The sequence below is a fragment of the Ostrea edulis genome, chromosome 5 (genome assembly GCF_947568905.1).
Source record: "Ostrea edulis chromosome 5, xbOstEdul1.1, whole genome shotgun sequence".
Lineage (NCBI taxonomy): Eukaryota > Metazoa > Mollusca > Bivalvia > Ostreida > Ostreidae > Ostrea > Ostrea edulis.
Window position 1 is genome coordinate 91,928,853 of NC_079168.1, and position 21,533 is coordinate 91,950,385.

The following is a 21,533-nucleotide window of genomic DNA, read 5'->3' on the forward strand; positions in this document are numbered from 1 at the left end:
CCTTCCAACGTTACGGCTAAAGTTCACCGCCAATTATGAACTAACACACCCGATTCCAGGGATGGTGTTTTATCGCAATTCACCTTTGAATTAGAACGCTTTGGCCGATATAGTATTGTGTTGTGTGACGACACAATTGAATCTGTTTGTAATACAATTGCGAAATGCAACAGAAACTCTCATTGGTCCATATGTATAAGTCCGCCCAAATTCCCTTATACGGGAGTAGTCAGCATTTGAAAACATGACGGCCAGATGCTAGATGGAAAAAAAAACTTCAAAGGAAGAAAGAGAAAAAGTTGTATTCTTGTGTTGTTGTCTCATAAATTTAATATTAAAAAAATCATAACATATTTTCCTACTATACTAGTGTCCAAACATACCTTCAAATATTTATTAAAGCCCCATACGACCCAAAAACTCGATCACAGCTTTTGATGATTTCGTTCGTAGACGTAGCCATGTTAGGTAGCCAGTCAATTCGAATCCCGGTTCATTTCCATATTGGCACAATAGCGTCTAGATGTGTACTAATACCCCACAAATATTTTAGCTAAATTGTTTAAACAATATACCACCCCAGTCCTATTAAATGATAATTATTCAAAAAGCTAAACTCACGGCAGTGCGGATTTCATTAGTCATGAGCGGCCGCGCCGGCCGATCTCCATCTAATGGGCTTATGTAGCATTTTCGTTCATCTAGAGCTTATTTTACCTAATTACAAAAACTGGTACAAAAAGTTTTAATTTCTATTAATTATTCGTGTTGATAATAAATGAAGAGCGAATACATAACTTACAACCGATTTTATGAATAGATACCAATAGCAAGAGTTCGAATTGACCGGCTACCTAACATGGCTACGTCAACAAATGAAATCATTTGAAGCTGCGAGTTTTCGGGTCGTGTGTGGCTTTAATGAATATTTGAAGGTATGTTTGGACACAAGTATATAGTAGGAAAATATTTTAAGATTTTTTTATATTGAGTTTATGAGACAGTAACACAAGAATACACCGATATCAGGCCTCAACCGTCCGCAGCTTTTTGTGACCCGTAAATCGAGGTGAATCTTTTCAGAGAGCTATGTACAGTTCTCCAGCTACACTGAATCCGCTCGAGAAAGTGGGCGGGCTGTAATCGGCCAATGAAAACTCTTGTTGTATTACATCAAACATGTCATTCAAATTGTTCAATCGTCTCATTCAATTGTGTCGTCACACAACGCAATACTATATCGGGTAAAGCGTTCTAATTCAAAGGTGAATTGCGATAAATGACACGCTCTATCATTAACATGTGGGTTAGATAAACGCACAAAATCGTCGAAGTATGCTTGAAGGTAATGCTCTTAATAACGATAATGCATTTAATAATACACGCTTCATCATTAAAACTAGTACAGAGAAAACACGAAAATTTATTTAATAAACATTCAAAAGGTTTTTTTTAAATCTGTCTTTTTTTGTTTGTTTCTTATGCGATAGGTTCTTTCATTACAACGCAATAACTACATCCCAGTCGAGCCTGGACATCAGTAAACTTAAAGTAAGCATACAGGCACGATCATCTTAATTTTGAAACACATTGTGAATTTAATTGGATGTTTATATATATTTTAAAAAAAGAAATGTTTCTCTTTGAAATTCCACAATTTTAATTTATCAACTTGTATTATACTATAAGAAACAGCAACGGGGTTGTTGTTTATAATGCAAATCCCATACTAAACATCAAATACCCTCCTTCAAAAAATATCCACGATCGATTTTGGATATCTCAAACCATCGGATATCTCGAAGTTTTTTCGAGGTCCCTCAGACTTTGAGATAGAGATATTTTACTGTATATAGATTTCTCACATATTTTCATTTCATGATTTTTTACCTTGTATCATGGTTATATCATAACCCTGGGACGAGGTTGGGGCCACATTATGAGGTCAAAACATTTTGTGTCAATCAAGATTACGAAAATCAAATGTCTTAAAATCAAAAGTGTTGATACAAAGGTCCATAGGCCACATCGCTCACCTGAGTCACAGCTGAACAACACAAGGACCAGAGTGTCTTAGGTGAGTGATGTGGCCCATGGACCTCTTGTATTAATAGTTTGATACTATTATGTTATACAAATATTATTGGAGGTTTATACAATTCCTAGAATACCTACCTTAGATATACAATAGTGTAGAGGGTGAGGTGAATAGTGTACTTTGAGGATAACTAAAGCAACCAAGAAATGTCCATAATTATTTTATTATATGGCTGAATAATTTGAAAACATTGATACTGGCACTAGAGCACAATGTCGGTACAGCCATCTTCAGATGCAGCTAAACTGCAAACCTATCAGAAGTGTTTAGAGGCATGAATTTTTATGCCCCCGAGATTGAAGATTGGGGGGCATATTGTTTTTGTCCTGTCTGTCATTCTGTCTGAAACTTTAACCTTGCTAATAACTTTTAAGCAATAAGTGATAGAGCTTTGATATTTCACATGAGTATTTCTTGTGACAAGACCTTTCTGTGGGTACCAACATTTTTGACCCCTTGACCTTGGAGTTTGACCTACTTTTTGATAACTTTAACCTTGCTGATAACTTTTGAACAATAAGTGATAGAGCTTTGATATTTCACACGAGTATTCCTTGTGACAAGACCTTTCGGTGGGCATTGAACCTTTTGACCTTGACATTTGACCTACTTTTAATCTTTTTTTTTTTTTTTTTTTTTACATTGGTCATAACTTCTAAATGGTAAATATTAGAGCTTTCATATTGTACATAAGCATTTCTTTTGACAAGATCTTTCTACTGGTACCAAGATATTTGCCCTTGTGACTTGGCCATCTTCGGAATTGGCCATTATCGGAGGCGTTTGTGTTTCACAAACACATCTTGTTGTTTATTATATGCCTAGATGATTTAAAACATCAGAACTGGCTTCTAGAATTTGTAGAACGTGCAAAACAACACCAGATCTGTCATCTTTAAATGGGATTTGACGTTACATGTACTACGTATGATTCAGCAATGACTCCCGTTCGTGATCATAGTCACAAGATAGTGAAAAATGAGTGGAGAAAGAGTTTTCATTGAGTGACCATAAATAATAAGCATAATTTTTTTGTGGCCTGATGTTGGAGAAATCAAATGTTATATTAAGATGATATTGATTTAAAGTTGGTTTAACAAACAGAAACATAGATTTTAAGAGCCATTTTCTGACTACTATATTCATCTTGAAGGCACGTAGCAGGTGACCACAATGTTAAATTTATTTTCCCACTAACTGGAAAAAATGCAGTAGTTGATCATATGATAAAAAATATTGTTCACCCAAACTTATTTTAAAAAAATGATTGTGGTGTTACGACTGCCAGGAAGGATAAAATTCCCATAATTGTGTTTGTTTAATTTGTTCATTAGCGTTTTCCAATCCCTCTGATATCTCAAAATGGGATTCTTGCTATATGTGTATTTTCTGCAATTTTATGGAAAATTCATTGAACTTAAACATGATGTAAAATTTCAACAGGCATGAAAGATCTGGAGAAAATGTTACGAGAGGCAATTGTAGATAAACAGCCCAGAACACATCGGCCCTGGAAAAAGATTTTAATAGTAGTGGAAGGAGTTTACAGGTAATCAAGGAAACAAGGAATAGGAGAAACAAAGTTCACCTCAGACACAATGAACATTATGGTAAAATTCAACTTGTTTTACATTGGTACATTAAATATTTAGAAGACCTTCCTTACAAAATAGGCTGAGATAAAAGAAGGTTGTCTTAATTTCAGTAAATAATTTGTTACCTGTTGATATAAATTTATGAAAAATTGTTTGTTTTATCAATCTACTTCACTGTGAGAAGTAAATGTGGCAGAAATGAAGCTATATATTATACTCTATGTACCATTAAAGTGATTGTCAGAAAATTTATATTCCCATAAAAATTTATCTTGAAAATCTATACACATTTTAAAAAGCACATGCATTTTACTTGAAATTACAAAACTAGACATTTTATATTGATGAAAAATTGACAATGAATTGTTTCTATTCATTGATCTAATTCTTTTTAATCATTTATGAAGATAAAAAAAATGATGATGAAAAATTGATTACTGATAGTGATGTCGTACAATGACTGGACTGGTGTGTGTGTATAAGATTTAGTCTGATGGTGACATTGAGCAACTAATGATTGCTTTAATATTTCATTGTGATGTGAAAGGAGGGGGGAGGGTATAGTACATGTGCAACATTTCATTACAAAAGTATGAACCTTTGCCAAAAAATTGTCATTATATTTTTAGGCCCCCGAGATCGAAGATTGGGGGGCATATTGTTTTTGTCCTGTCTGTCATTCTGTAATTCTGTCTGAAACTTTAACCTTGCTAATAACTTTTGAACAGTAAGTGATAGAGCTTTGATATTTTACTTACATGAGTATTCCTTGTGACAAGACCTTTCCGTGGGTACCAACATTTTTGACCCCGTGACCTTGACCTTGGAGTTTGACCTACTTTTTGAAAACTTTAACCTTGCTAATAACTTTTGAACAATAAGAGATAGAGCTTTGATATTTCACATGAGTATTCCTTGTTACAAGACCTTTCCGTTACTTTTTGACCTTGACATTTGACCTACTTTTAATTTTTTTTTTACATTGGTCATAACTTCTAAATGGTAAATATTAGAGCTTTGATATTGTATATGAGCATTTCTTTTGACAAGATCTTTCTACTGGTACCAAGATATTTATGTTCCCCAAACAAAGTTTGGGAACATATTGTTTTTACTCTGTTTCTTATTATGTTCCCCAAACGAAGTTTGGGAACATATTGGTTTTACTCTGTTTCTTATTATGTTCCCCAAACAAAGTTTGGGAACATATTGGTTTTACTGTTTCTTATTATTATTATTATTTTTCTTTCTTTCTTCTTGGGACTTTTTTGTCCACGAGTGTTCTCAGAAACTACTCAAGAGATCAATATGAAACCTTTTTAGGATGATAGTATAGCATATGTAGATGTGCGGAACGAATGTCATTTTGTCTGAAAATGCATGCATGTGCATGCACGTGCATTGAATTTTTTATTTAAAAACTTTGGAATGAGTCTAACTTTTTTATTTTTCGATGAAATCGTTTCCTATTTATATGGTAGGTATAACTTGGGACCCTTAACTGTTTGGCATCGTCAAAATTTCAATTCTGCACGCGCATGCACGTGTGCTTCAATTTGATTGGATAATACAAAAGCGTTTATAACATTCATGCCAATTAAGGAAATTTAATGCTATTTACAGGATAGGTAGACATGCCAAATATCTACAGATCGATGTAATAAAAATTGCAAACGCGCATGCGCACGCACGTGTATTGTCTTTTGAATGTTCAATTCTTTCAATGACCATAACTTTTTTGTTTTTTGTCAAAATCTTTTCAAACTTGTATTGTATATGTATCTTGATATTCTTAACAAAAGTGTATAGTCATAATTACCATCCGGCACGTGTATGCACGTGTGCTAAATTCTGATTGGACGATTTTCAAATCGCCATAACTTTCTTGTAAATAATTGAAACAATATGAAATTTATACTGTAATTATATCTATCAAATGCCTATTGAATGACATCAACATTGATGCTCAGTCATACTCACGTGCGCGTGTATGCACGTGCATAGCTTTTCTTTCATTTTTCGGGTACTAAAATGGCTATAACTATTGAATTCAAAACTGAAATGAATTCAAATTTACCCTGAGGATCTATGATATGAATGTCTATAAAATGGTGTCAACAAATTTTCCATTATCAAAATCGCGTGCGCGTGAATGCGCGTGTATTGTAATTTTTGACGTCTAAATTTAAGTATTGGTCTATAACATTTTTAGATTGCAATGAATAGGTTTGAAAATTAGGTTGCAGGTATGTTTTGGGTCTCTTAATTTATTAATAGTCTCAAAATCACTTCCCTGCACGCACATGCACGTGCGCTTAATTGTGATTGGACGATTTTGAAATCCCAATAACTTTCTTATGAGTGAAACGATCGATACCAAATTGATATAGTAAGTATATTGTTCAAATGTTTATTGAATAGCATCAACAAAATTCTTGTGTGGTACTCACGCGCACGTGTATGCACGTGCATTGATTTCAGTCTTTGTAGTTTTGAGTTGCCGTTAATTTCTCGTTTTTCATTGAACAGTTGTGAAACTTCTCTTGTACTCATATAGTAAGACTTCTAATGTATCGAGATGGTCGAATTATTTATATGCACGTGCATGCACGTACGTGCACATGCACAAAACTCTCAGATCTTTATAGCTGATTTGAACTAGTATGAAATGGACTGAACGTTACAATATAGATATATATTCACATGCTCCACAGTTTGCAATGGTCAAAACAACTTGTACTGAAATAAATGTCACCACTTACTAAATGGGGGAATGTTTGGGGAACATCTGTAACGGTCCCCGTTACAATAAGTACTAGTTATTATTATTATTATTCTTTCTTTCTTCTTGGGACTTTTTTGTCCACGAGTGTTCTCAGAAACTACTCAAGGGATCAATATGAAACCTTTTTAGGATGATAATATAGCATATGTAGATGTGCGGAACGAATGTCATTTTGTCTGAAAATGCATGCATGTGCATGCACGTGCATTGGATTTTTTGTTTACAAACCTTGGAATCAGTCTAACTTTTTTTATTTTTTGATGAAATCGTTTCCTATTAATATGGTAGGTATAACTTGGGACCCTTAACTATTTGGCATCGTCAAAATTTCAATTCTCCACGCGCATGCACGTGTGCTTCAACTTGATTGGATAATACAAAACCGTTTATAACATTCATACCAATTAAGGAAATTTAATGATATTTACAGGATAGGTAGACATGCCAAATATCTACAGCTCGATGTAATAAAAATTGCAAACGCACATGCGCACGCACGTGCATTGTCTTTTGAAGGTTCAATTCTTTCAATGACCATAACTTTTTTGTTTTTTGTCAAAATCTTTTCAAACTTGTATTGTATATGTATCTTGATATTCTTAACAAAAGTGTACAGTCATACTTACCATCCGGCACGTGCATGCACGTGTGCTAAATTCTGATTGGACGATTTTCAAATGGCCATAACTTTCTTATAAATGATGGAAACAATATGAAATTTATACTGTAAGTATATCTATCAAATGTCTATTGAATGACATCAACATTGATGCTGAGTCATACTCACGTGCCCGTGTATGCACGTGCATATCTTTTCTTTCATTTTCGGGTACTAAAATGGTCATAACTATTGAATTAAAAACTGAAATGAATTCAAATTTACCCTGAGAATCTATGATATGAATGTCTATGAAATGGTGTCAACAAATTTTCCATTATCAAAATCGCGTGCGCGTGAATGCGCGTGCATTGTAATTTTTGACGTCTAAATTTAAGTATTGGTCTATAACATTTTGAGATTGCAATGAATAGGTTTGAAAATTAGGTTGCAGGTATGTTTTGGGCCTCTCAATTTATTAATAGTCTAAAAATGACTTCCCTGCACGCGCATTTAATTCTGATTGGACGATTTTGAAATCCCCATAACTTTCTTATGAGTGAAGCAATCGATACCAAATTCATATAGTAAGTATATTGTTCAAATGTCTATTGAATAACATCAACAAAATTGCTGTGTGGTACTCACGCGCACGTGTATGCACGTGCATTGATTTGGGTCTTTGTAGTTTTGAGTTGGCGTTAATTTCTCGTTTTTCATTGAACAGTTGTGAAACTTCTCTTGTACTCATATAGTAAGACTTCTAATGTATCGAGATGGTCGAATTATGTATATGCATGTGCATGCACGTACGTGCACGTGCAGAAAACTCTCAGATCTTTATAACTGATTTGTATTAGCATGAAATGGACTGAACGTTATAAAATAGTTATATATTCACATGTTTCACAGTTTGCAATGGTCAAAACAACTTGTACTGAAATAAATGACACCACTTGCTAAATGGGGGAATGTTTTGGGGAACATCTGTAACGGTCCCCGTTACAATAAGTACTAGTTATTATTATTATTATTATTATTCTTTTTCTCCAGTACTTTTTTGTCCGGTAGTGTTCTCAGAAACTACAAAAGGGATCAATATGAAACTTTCCAGGATGATAGTATAGCGTTTGTAGATGTGCATAGTGATAGTCATTTTGTCTGCACGTGCATGCACGCGCGCGCACGTGCATTCCAATTTTGGTACAAAAAATGGAAAATCAGAATATTGAAGGAAGCGATATAAAACCTAAATAGGATGATAGTATATCATTTGTACATATGAAAAATAATAGTTATTTTGTCAGCACGCGCACGCATGCGCGTGCACGCGCATTACGAAATTTGTACACTAACTTTGGAATCAGTCTAACTTTTTTGTTGTTCATTGAAATGGCTTGAAATTCATATCATAGGTAGATATTGAGACCCTTAACTGATTTGCATGGTCAAAATTACCAATTTGCACGCGCATGCACGTGCGCTTCATTTTGATTGGATAATGCTAAAACGTATGTAACTATCTTATCTATGAAGCGAATGAGATGATATTCACAGCATACGTAGACAATATGTGTATCTATATATTGGTGTAGCAAAAAATGCCAACGCGCATGCGCGTGCAACGTTTTTTAAATGTTCAATTTTTAAAGGACGATAACGTTTTTGTTTTTCGTCAAATTCTATTGATATTAATGGTTTAAATGTGTCTTGGTACTCCTTACAAATTGCTGTGGTTAGAATTACTGCTCAGCACGTGCATGCACGTGTGCTGAATTCTGATTGGACGATTTTAAAATCGCTATAACTTCCTTATATTTGGTGGAAACGTTATGAAATTCACACTGTGGGTATATGATACACATGCCTGTTGAACGACATCAACAAAAATTCGGATTCATACACGCGTGCGCGTGTATGCGCGTGCAACGCTTTCTTTCATTTTTTGGTACTGAAATGACCATATTGAATTTACTACATGTAATTAAAGGCTAAAATAAAATGATTTTTTGCTATAGATTCACAAGTACATCACTTTTTAATTGGGGGAGGTTTGGGGAACATCTGTAACGGTCCCCGTTACAATTAGAACTAGTTGCCCTTGTGATCTTGGCCATCTTCGGAATTGGCCATTATCCGAGGCATTTGTGTTTCACAAACACATCTTGTTTTCTTATACAAACTAATACATTATGATAATGAGTTTCCACTGCATTACTTTCACATAATACTATAAATAGTATATTTTCTCTGTTGCAGCATGGAAGGTTCAATAGTGAAATTACCAGAGGTTCTCAGATTAAAGAAGAAGTATAAGGCCTATTTATATTTAGATGAAGCCCATAGTATAGGTGCCATAGGGCCTCATGGGAAGGGTGTGGTGGACTACTTTGGTCTCTGTCCTCGAGATGTTGATATTATGATGGGAACATTTACTAAAAGTTTTGGTGCTGTTGGAGGTTACATAGGTGGATCTAAGGTACAGTTTGTATGAATGAATTTTCACCAAACTTGCAATTAATTTCATTCAAAAAGCAGAAAATTTTGATACTTAGCAGCTGTGATACACAGTCGGAGTAGAGAATCATCAATATTTTTTTATATGTTATAAGTTCGGTATCAATCAGTATTTTGTTCAGTGTTAAAAACCAGACCAACATTTTGCCAGTATAATAAACTATGATAAATCACATAGGGGTATTAAAGGAGTACTGGTCTACTCCCTGAAGGAGGAAACAATGATTTTCTAATGCATATTTATGAAGGAATGACGTTTATGGTGGATGTGCAAAAGCGCGCGAGAAAAATATCATTAAGAACACCATGTGAGATGAAAATTTCATTTACAGTATGTAGTTGAACTGAATGGTGATTTTATGTTGAACTTGAAATTTAACTCCGCCTCCATTGCTCAAAGTGGATATCTCTACCGTGTTTCTGTCTTTTATCGCTGAATGTGTCCCGCCATCAGTCTGCAGGCCGTCCATGCTTTCATGTTGCCATGCAATTGTTGACTTCAGAAATTCCTCGTGCAACGTCATCTGATAATTAATATTTCAAAATGAGGCATTCACTATCCGACTAGGAGAATACTTAATTAAATAGGAAATTAGCTTGATTACTTTTTAATCTAATTGAGTTAAATTGCATAAAGTGTATAACTTATATAGCTTGATATTAAGCACGTTTTTTATTCCTACGATAATATCTTAAGATTATGACATATATATATAAATATACAGTACACGACATGAGTTTTATACACCCGTCCGTGGAAAGACCATGGTGGAAAATCCACAGAGATACACTGTATCCTCTGTGTTCCATGGTGTGTGTTATTTGTGAATACACACAGCTTATAGGAGTTTTGCTGTGACCATGGGTGCCTTGCAGAAGGTGTGGAATTGTGCTGCAGGCTAAATAATCATGATAAAGGTGGAATTAAAAAAGAAAAATGTCAATATTTTCTCCCCTGATATGTATATTCTTTAGACAATTCCAACGATACCAAACATAATATATTATGTTTTTGAGAAAACATCATTTTCAATATTTTCCTTTTAATCTTCAAACCACCCTTTCTTCATTAAAATTTGTTTATTCAGTAACTCACAATCTTATCTGTCTGTTTTTTTAAGCTCGCTCAGAAAAATAGGACTTCAAAGGTGCCAACAATTTTAAAGGTCCACCATGTTTTGGAAAAAAAAATTCCACCACGTTGTGGGGAACACACATAAAACTTGTGTTTGTGTACTGTATATAGCTTTAATGCTTTAATTCCATTAATGTCATAGTTGAGGAGAATAGGGCTGCAACAGGTACCCTAAATAACCGAAAACTCGGGTGATGTTGTTCAGGTCGGGTTCGGTTCCATTATTCTGAATTTCAGTTCAGGTCCGGTTTTATATAATAGAATCATTATAAGGCATCCGAAACACCATGGCATCAAAATGAAAATATGTCTTGATTTATTGTTAAATGATGACATTATGGACCAAACAATGACAATATGTAGACACATTTAAAATTCGCCACTGGATTAATATCACAAATGACAAAATATTTATATAGCGAAAGCATGGAATGGAAACGAGTAGCAGTGGCGATGCTGTTTCTGGTACATATGTATGGACATCAAGTCTAAACCACAGTCCACATCCACGAGTAATTATTGTAACAAAAGACAAATAATTTTTTTTCATATGTTAATTGTTATATAGATCTGAATCAAAATACCAGAAATGGAATTAAAAATCCTGAATTGACCTGACCCGAAAATTTCTTTGGAACCATAACAGCCCCAGAGAATAATTAGTTTGCAAAATTTTCATAAAATGCTTTTGTTTTCCATTCACAGGCCCTTGTAAACCACATAAGGCTCTACTCTCACTCATCAATTTACTCCAGTAGTATGGCTCCTGGTGTAGCACAACAAGTCCTGTCCTCAATGAAAATTATGCTTGGCAGAGATGGAACCTGCGAAGGTAAAACGGAGTTCTAAGATCGTATGAGTAGATCAGATGATGTGTTGTAATCATTCATCATTTGTTAACACTTTAAAATTCTCAGAAACTACAGGTGACTCCAGATTTCTCGAACGTTTGATCTCTTAAAGTGTTGGGTCCCATAAAACATTTCATTGCTGATATCCATGGTCCATATAGCCTCAGATAGTACACCAGTATACAAATAGTACACCAGTATACATATGTAGTAGAAATAGTACACCAGCATACATAGGTAGTAGAAATAGTACACCAGTATACATATGTAGTAGAAATAGTACACCAGTATACATAGGTAGTAGAAATAGTACACCAGTATACATAGGTAGTAGAAATAGTACACCAGTATACATAGGTAGTAGAAATAGTACACCAGTATACATAGGTAGTAGAAATAGTACACCAGTATACATAGGTAGTAGAAATAGTACACCAGTATACATAGGTAGTAGAAATAGTACACCAGTATACATATGTAGTAGAAATAGTACACCAGCATACATAGGTAGTAGAAATAGTACACCAGTATACATAGGTAGTAGAAACTTTTTTTTCAGCGGCACGCTCATGTTTTCTGGAAGAAAATATTCACAAAAGTTAGCATTGTAACTCACTCTGAGTAAAATTGAGAAATTGTGATACTTCTGTGCATGAGAACAGTTGCAAATGTAACAGTTTTTGGGCCTCAAACATATTGAACTACATATTTATTATACCCCCCGCAAACAAGTTTGGGGGGGGTATACTGGAATCACTTTGTCCGTCCGTAGACGCAATTTGTCCGAAGTTTATTTCTAATACCGCTGGACATATTTCATTCAAACTTATGCACATCTTCTATATATTATGTAGTTGTGCATCTATTTTCATTGAAATATTTTAACAGTTATAGAAGGCATGCACATTTTCTTTTCATTTTGGGGGTTGCGCACTTTGTCCAGAGTTTAATTCTAATACCGTTGAACAGATTTGATTCAAACTTTATTCTCATCTTATATATATAATGTAGTTGTGCATCTTCTATTTTCATTGAAATATTTTAACAGTTATGGAAGTTACGGACATTTTCTGGTTTGGTTGTACTTGTAGTAATAGACACAATTTGTCCAGAGTTTATTTCTAATACCGTTTTACGCTCATAAGTTCTGCATTCACATTGATTGCCCTGTAGATAATGTGAAAATATCCAATGTGCTTGCATTAAATATTTCCCATCATCTTATATGCCCCGGGGGGGGGGGTAATTAGTCCCATTAGGACAGTTCTAGTTACTCCTGAGTCATTTTGACACCTGTCATGCAAATTAAGCATCGATCCCAAACTGTATGATTGCTTCATGGTACACAGAGATTTGGAGAAGTTAACACAGTTGTGCAGCTTTGGAATGCTCTTTGAAAGATTTGCCCTTTTCACTGTACAGGTAAGAAGAGGATTCAGCAGCTGAAGTGGAACACTCGGTATTTCAGACGGCGATTGCAGGAGATGGGATTTATACTATATGGAAACAAAGATTCTCCAGTTGTGCCTTTACTTATGTTTATGCCATCCAAAATAGCGTAAGATCACATACTAGTAATTCAGACCTCTTCATTATATGATTGATATTCATGTAATATGTTTATTAGTAACCTTGAATGAGTGACTCAATGGAGTAAAACCATGATCCCCATGTGAGTGAAAACTTTTTGCTCTAGAATCGATTTTGTAACTTTTTAGAAAATTCTCGAGGGAAAGTTTGAAGAGAGGGATGGGTGTGGTTGTTGTGGGTTTCCCTGCCACTCCCATGACAAAATGCCGTGCCCGATTCTGTTTGTCTGCCTCACATACAAAGGAAATGTTAGATGAGGTAGGTAGCTGGCCATTCAACAGTATACTGGAACAGCTGTTTTTAATTTTGTTGTCGTCAGTTTGCAATATGTTTTTTTTTTTAGCTCACTTGAGCCCAAGGCTTAAACTTTTGACATTTTCATCTTCTGCCCCAGAATCACTTGGCCAATATCTATCAAACTTGGTACAAATCATCCTTGGGTAAAGGGGATTCTGTTTGTTCAAATGAGGAGTAACGCCTTTTTCCATGGGGAGATAATAATGAAATGCATAAAAGACACCACAGAGTCGTCAACTTCTGCTTCATACTTGGATATTTTATTGAAAAAAGATATTAATGGCAAACTAACAACTCAACTTTATGGCAAAACGGGATGATTTCAGCTTCTCCATCGTTAACTTCCCATATTTATGTAGCAATATACCATTATCACCTGCATATGGTGTTTCTATCTCTCAACTGATTCGATATGCAAGAACTTATTCTGTGTATGATCAGTATTTAAATTGAGACAGGCTACTGACAAACAAGTTGATGGTGCAGAGGTTTCAACAGTCTCGTTTAAAGTCATCATTTCGCAAATTCTATGGTCGTTATAACGATCTAGTTTGACAATACAACCTATCATTGGGTCAAATGCTGTCTGACGTGTTTCATACCGATTGTTAGGCCGTTACTTAGCACACTGATTTTGACTACAGATAACTCTGTTTACCTGATCAAGATAAAGGGTTCACGGCGGGTGTGATCGGTCGACAGGGGATGCTTACTTCTCCTGGGCATTTAATTCTGTCATTTAAAAGTCTTCTCAAGAATCACTGTACCAGGAAAGTTCAAATTTACATAGAAGCTTCCTGACATGGTGCAGATTCAAGTTTGTTAAAATCATGGCACCCGGGTGCAAGGTTTATTATCTTACCAGAGCTAAAGACTTAAAGTGAGGTTTTTTGATCAAGTTTTGTGTGGCATCTGTTTGGCATAATTAAACTTTTAACAGTTTCATCATCTTCTTAATAGCCTGAAAAGGCCACAAATGCAGGGTCATTTTCCATTCCAAGGGAGATAATTAGGAAATATTTAAAATAGGGAGCAATGTTTAAAATGTTTTGAAAATATTCTCAAGAACCAATGAACCAGTAAAATCAAATTTTTTATAAAAGTTTCCATATAACAGAGATTCAATATTATTGGAAGTAGTCCTGGGGCCAGAGTTGGGTCACAGTAGACATTCAAAGTTTTGCATAGTATTATTTAAGGAAATTCATTTAAAATCTGCTCAAGAATCACAGAGGTACAATGTATTAAATTGTTATACAAAGTATCCTCACATAGTTTATATACAATCAATTAACCATGACCCCATGGTGGAACAATATTAAAGAGAGGCTTCAAGTTTTAAATTTGAAAATATAGAAAAAGGTCCTTTGAAATTTTATTGAACCCAGGACCCCTGGCAGTCCACAAGAAGGGAAATTTTATTTAGAAATACATTATAGGAAAATTTTCAGAAAATCTACTCAAAATCCATAATGGCAATGTATGTGAAATTGATTTGCACTCATCAATTTCACATACATTGCCATTATGGATTTTGAGTAGATTTTAACGTTTGTTAACACCATAGAGAAAATGTAAGTGCTCAGATGAACAATGTGGCCCATGGGCCTCTTGTATTATTTTACAAATTCTATTCAGATAAACACAACTAAGATGATTATTTATGCACAATGCATTTTATGTACACAAGTAATAAATGTACCTTATTGCTATAGGCTCTACAGATCACTAGCGAGATTGGAGATCTCTTGGCCATCAAGTACTCTAAAGCAGCTCCACCATCATATTCAGAAAATGATATTCCCTTGCTAGAGGTAAAAACCTTTAATACCAGTGTTTTTCATTGAACTAGATATATATGTGTAACAAAAAAAAAAAGGAGAAGCTGTGAGTATTTGGTTCACATAGGGCTTTAAATTAGCTGCAATAATGTAGCCCTATCCGATTTTTTTTATTCTACGGAGAGGGCTACATTATTGCAGCTAGGCTTTAATAGATTGAAGGTATACACGCTGTAGTTGGACACAGCTGTGGTAGGTAAAATATGTTCAGAATTTTGTATATTAAGTTTTTGAGATGGCAGTGCATAGATACAGCAATATAAGGACTGTGCACAGACTGTGCCGTAAACGCAAGGTTTTCATATTAAAGGGGTGGATCTCTGTTCTGTCCTAGTATTTCCCAGAGAGCTATAGATCTGCAGCTAATACAAGCATTGTTCTGTCCCAGTATTTCCCAGAGAGCTATAGATCTGCAGCTAATACAAGCATTGTCATTTAATGAACCATTAAAATTTTTACATAGAAAGAAAAATTCTTAAGAACCACAAGTGTACAATTTGTCACATCCTTGTAAAGTGATGATCAATTCAAGTTTGTTCACTCTTTGACCATGATGGCTTGACCATGATATTTGAAATTTTGCATTGGTCCAAGGAAAAATTATCAGATGAGTGATTTGACCCATGGGCTCTTGTTTGTTGAGTTGGTTATCATCCAAAGGAATGGTGTATTCATTAATTAATTTAGATACTTGTGTGCAGGATTATAAGAACATGTGTAGTTAATAACAACTAGTACACATGTATGTATGATATGTTACATGTATGTATGTTATGTAATCATTTGTCTTGTAGGATGAACATGGAAAGTCAGATGAAGCTTTGTGATAGCATACAGGAAAAGCAGACACTTTAGTCATTTCATTCTGGGTGAAGGTTCAGGAGCATGCAAACTAAGGGGACTCATTCCAGCTTTTGAATTTTTTATTTTTATATGCTCATATTTGAGGCCCCATGCAACGGCGTGACAAAGACGTCTGTCCATTAACTTTTACTTGTCTGGCTTAAAACTGAGACACTTTGAGGCCTAGATTTTTCCCTGATTTCTGATTTTGTTAATGAGGAAATTCTTTTACAATAACATGGTAGATAATTGCTTTAGTATGAATATGGAATCTACTGTTTAACCTTGCAGATAGTCATTGCTTTACATTTGTATATTGAATGAAATCTTGATTTTAAAAAAATCTAATGATTATGCATTAAGAAATCCGAATGTTGTACACAGATGCAAAGGACAGCACATTCTGTTTGAAAATTGCCGTAGTCTGCATCATTAAATCATATGTACATTTAATCCCAGTTTTAAATTATCATTATGTTATTTTATAGTTTTTATTTTGTGTATTTTACGTGGCAGTTTTTATTCCCCCCAAGATAGAAGATGGGGGGGCATATTGTTTTTGTCCTGTCTGTCATTCTGTCTGAAACTTTAACCTTTGAACAGTAAGTGATAGAGCTTTGATATTTCACATGAGTATTCCTTGTGACAAGACCTTTCCGTGGGTACCAACATTTTTGACCCCGTGACCTTGACCTTGGAGTTTGACCTACTTTTTGATTGAAAACTTTAACCTTGCTAATAACTTTTGAACAATAAGAGATAGAGCTTTGATATTTCACATGAGTATTCCTTGTTACAAGATCTTTCCGTTGGTATTGAACCTTTTGACCTTGACATTTGACCTACTTTTAATTTTTTTTTTTTACATTGGTCATAACTTGTAAATGGTAAATATTAGAGCTTTCATATTGTACATGAGCATTTCTTTTGACAAGATCTTTCTACTGGTACCAAGATATTTGCCCTTGTGACCTTGGCCATCTTCGGAATTGGCCATTATCGGGGGCATTTGTGTTTCACAAACACATCTTGTTTTTATTGAAATCATTTCAGTAATATGCATGTATTTAAATTTTTGATATACATCCACCTCTGTTAGCTTAGATTTGATACACATGTAATATGAGACCTGTTGACCTCTAGCTGTGTATGAGGGTATACATGTCAGCTTAGATTTGATACACATGTAATGTGAGATCTGCTATCCTCTAGCTGCAGAGGTCTGAGGTGTATAGGGGTAAACATGTATTGCTGTGTCTTGCCATTTTGTTATTCTTATGTTAATGTTGTGTTTGCTCTTGTGTACAAAATTTTACGCTACATTTCTGGCTTGAATATTGCATGTATCAACTTGAATTCTTGCCGTGCATAAAGGTAAAATATTGAAGGTCAAGGTGACATTGGAGGAAAATTTTGAAATTGAACATTGTGTAAAACATTGTTTGAGTATTTTGTGTCGGATGATTTCATTGACACTTAGAGGGATGCTCTTTCCACAAAGATCTGGGCTACCTTTGATTTTCTGATTCAAGGTTGAAGGATATATGGTAACACTTAAGAGAGTATTAAAATAAATGTTCAGACCTTTTTCATGTAGAAAATATTACATGTAACTTTAAAGAACTATGCATGTTAGACAATGTATATGTATCTGATTATTGGAATAAATAGATAACGTCATGTAACCATATTCTAAAGTCAAGACGTATGTCTGCTTGCGTTTTGTTTTGGAAAGCATCGGACATACTCAGGAACATGTTTATTTTGATAATGTTGATGTGTCTTCTATGATTAAATAAATAGCTTCATCACATCAAGATTTAGGTTTATGAAATGATAATATTGTGCAGGCATTTCTTTAAAGAATAATGATAAAATGGGGTCAAGAATTTCTCCACTTTTCTACTGAAAGACGAGAGTTTAAATTTTCTGAGTCGGTCATTGTGCGTTAACAATTGAACATTTTTAACTTATTGATAAACTACCATTCCAATTCTTTTCAATTTGGTATGAAGCATCTTTTGGACAAGGGGGGACATAAATTGTAAATTTCAGGACTCCTGCATCCCTGAGGCCTTAAGGGTGGGTCAAAAAGTGCTAAAAATCTACCTATTTTAAAAAATCTTCTCTACAAATGCACATCTGTAAGAAAAACTAAATGCATAGTCACGTACAGCAGGAAGGCCTTTGCCAAATTGTAAACTTCATGATCCCATGGGTAGAGGTTCGGACTCCAGGATGGGACCAAACGTTTATATGTAAAACTTTTAATAACATCCTTTTTAGTATATTGATACTAAATTGAAATTAAATGGATATTCAGAATGAGCAGGTAGTCCTTTACCAAGATTGTAAATTTGATGATCCAAGGGGTAGAGGTGTTGGTACCAGGAAGGGACCAAAATGGTCAGACATTATAATCAAATGTGTGTCAACAAGTTTTAATTTCTTTCTGATAACTACCCTTCCAATTCTTTTCACATTTGGTATAAAGCATTTTTGGGATAAGGCAGACATAAATTGTAAATTTCAGGGCAGCTGCAAAAATTTAATAATTTTCAAAAATCTTCTTTATAACCACATATCTGTAAGAAAAACTAAATACATAGTCATGTAGAGCAGGAAGACCTCTACAAAACTGTAAATTGTTTTTGTGTAAAACATTTAAAAAAGAACCTCTTTAATGCTATTGATTCTAAATTGAAACTATAGATAGATAATCAGAAAGAGCAGACAACACTTTGTAACAGGAAGGGAGAAAATGCAATGGACCAGACTGGTATTCTAACCAAGGACCCCTGAATCTTCAGTCAGATCCTCTACCTACTGAGTTCTCTGGCCACCAGCGATTGAACCCGGCTGACTTCCACTTGTGAATTTCATGATTCCAGGGCTTGGGGTTTTGGTTCCAGGGTGGGGCCAAAATTATCGTAGTTAATTATAGAGTTTATCATTTAAAGACTTCTTTAATTTTGCTGATACTGTATAAAAACTCTTAAGTGCATATTTTAAAAATCAGAAAGGGACGGATGTACCAAAATTGTGAATTTTGCAACAGGGTTCTGATTATAGGGCGAGTTCAAAATAGTCACATAGTGTTATTATGACATATTATGTAAAGCCTTTCATTATTATAGGCTTATATTGGGGTATCTGTGTTTTAAGAAGACATCTTGTTTGATAAAGCAGCCAAATACTAGAATGTAGCTCAGATGTGCAGAACAGGAAAAGTATTGTGGATTTCATAGCCCTGGGAGTTGGTGATACTTTTAAGTAATACTCAATTGACCGATAAGGCCTGTGGGCCTCTTGTATTGGTTTCAAGTAAATATTACTATTACAGTAGCATTTAATTTTTGAATCTCCTTTAAATCTTCGGTTATCATCCAATGTTCAGAAGAAATGGATATGCATTGATCATATTGCACATTATATTTTTGTATACTGAAAAGGAAAGAAAAATAAATTACATCAAACAAATTATATCCTTTGTTTTGACTTAAAGTCTGTTGTGTATGGACGCCATCCAGTTGAGCAAAATATTTTATCTGGCGGCTGCCAAAGTTAATTTCAGGTAGCCACCAGAAAAATTTGTCTGCAAAATAAGTTTCTTGCTGTTGTGGTGTAGAATGATCTGGGGCTGCAAGATATTTATGTGGCAGCTGCCAGATAATGTGGTGGCTGTTGCCAGGTAATGATGTGGTGGCAGCTACCAGATAATGATGTGGTGGCCACCAAATATTTATATGATCAAAATTTTACATATGCTTTAGAATGCAATATTGAAAAGGATTAGTTTTCACTTTTAAAATACAATGTCTGTAATGATCGTGGAAGTATGGGTTATCTACTAGTCAGGGGATGCCACAATACTAACTTTTGATCTCTTAATTAGACGCCAAGAAGGCATTTCCAAATAACCAGTCATTTGAGTCGTGACCTTGTGACTTGAAACCGATGGGGGTAATCTTTTTAGGGTATACCAAGTATGTTTGATGTCTGTTCAGCAAAGGGTTATTGAGTAGATAATATTTAGCCGCGTTGCAATGAAGTTGAACTTGGCTATTGGTTTGGTGATGCAGGCAGGTGGGTGTCAACAATTGGTTTCCGTATGATAACTCAAAAAGTTTACATCTAATCAGATGAAACTTTGATATATTGTTGGGTACCAGGTAATGTAACAGGTTTGTAGTTTCATAATAAGCAACTCCTGTATGGGTTCAGGGAATTTAATATCACAGTGAAGGATATCTCACATGCACATATTTTTTCAGCCCTGCAATACAGGTAAAATAACAATAATATGATATCACAGAGTGCATTAATTAATAATTGACAATATTACTTATATGATTAATGAATGTAATTTCCATCAAGATAAATGTATTGTATCAAAATCACAATAAAGGGAGACAACTCTTAAAGTTACATATACTGGTATGAACAGATTTCTCCCATAGTCATAAGAATACATTATCATTAAAACTTAAATCATATATTTACCATTCTATGGGAAGAGGCTTCCACATACAAGTACAGGGTATATATATCTATGTGGATATGTACATGGACTCTGTAATTTACATACAATAGTCTAAAAATACTATTTATTAAAGTTAGACTCAATTGCTCACTCCGAACAAGTTAATCAAATATTCTGATTATAAAATAAAGTGTAACTTGATAGATTCACCAATTTACTCTAAATATAAGCAATTGATTCATGAAATCAAAGAGCTTTAAACAAAACTATCATTCTTTGTAGATCTAGCCTTTCTCTCAGTTAATATTTAGTGCAAAAGGAATCTCATTAAATCTGCAAAAATATATAGACTGGAAATATTAATTGACATTTACCAATAAGGATAATTAGTAATGAATTACTTACCAGAAAAGAAGGAAAAGTCTTTATAGAAGGTCTTAGTCAATGTTGTCGATATGAAGTCTGTCCTCTCTCAAAACTAGACAAAGAATGCTCAATTTTGGCGGTAAAACCCAATGACCAAAACAATAAAAACCAACCAAAAGCAACTTCACAAAACACAACCAATGAAGTTCAAGAACACTACAAGACCTTTGACATATGCCTTAAGGTAATGACTATTAAATGTGTTCACCTATATATGTACATGTAAGGGCTAGAGAAATAAAGGAGTGGATCTAGGGTTTTCTAAAGTAAAATACATTGAAGCATATATCTATAGCAAAATTTATTCATTAACCCAAAGATCACTCTATTACAGTAAGAAAGACCCCTTTTAATTTTGGAGAAAAGTGGTCAAAGGTCAAGGCCACAGTGACCAAAAATAGAAAATTTCAGAAAAATTTGGTTTCCAGACGATAACTCAGAAAGTTTAAATCCGAATCAAATGATACTTAAAGA

General features: G+C 34.4%; 1 protein-coding gene across 8 annotated transcripts in view; it reads left to right on the forward strand.

Moving 5' to 3' along the window:
- Window positions 1–19,633, forward strand: part of LOC125649774 (serine palmitoyltransferase 2-like) — a 47,875-nt gene extending 28,242 nt beyond the window's left edge. For all 8 annotated transcript variants that reach the window (XM_048877526.2, XM_048877520.2, XM_048877521.2 and 5 more), the window contains 7 exons: window positions 3,542–3,647; window positions 9,336–9,555; window positions 11,434–11,560; window positions 13,002–13,137; window positions 13,298–13,427; window positions 15,182–15,280; window positions 16,102–19,633. In XM_048877526.2, the coding sequence (XP_048733483.2) occupies window positions 3,542–3,647; window positions 9,336–9,555; window positions 11,434–11,560; window positions 13,002–13,137; window positions 13,298–13,427; window positions 15,182–15,280; window positions 16,102–16,134 (851 nt within the window). In that variant the 3' untranslated portion in view covers window positions 16,135–19,633. The remainder of the gene's footprint in view (window positions 1–3,541; window positions 3,648–9,335; window positions 9,556–11,433; window positions 11,561–13,001; window positions 13,138–13,297; window positions 13,428–15,181; window positions 15,281–16,101) is intronic.
- Window positions 19,634–21,533: the final 1,900 nt, after the last annotated feature.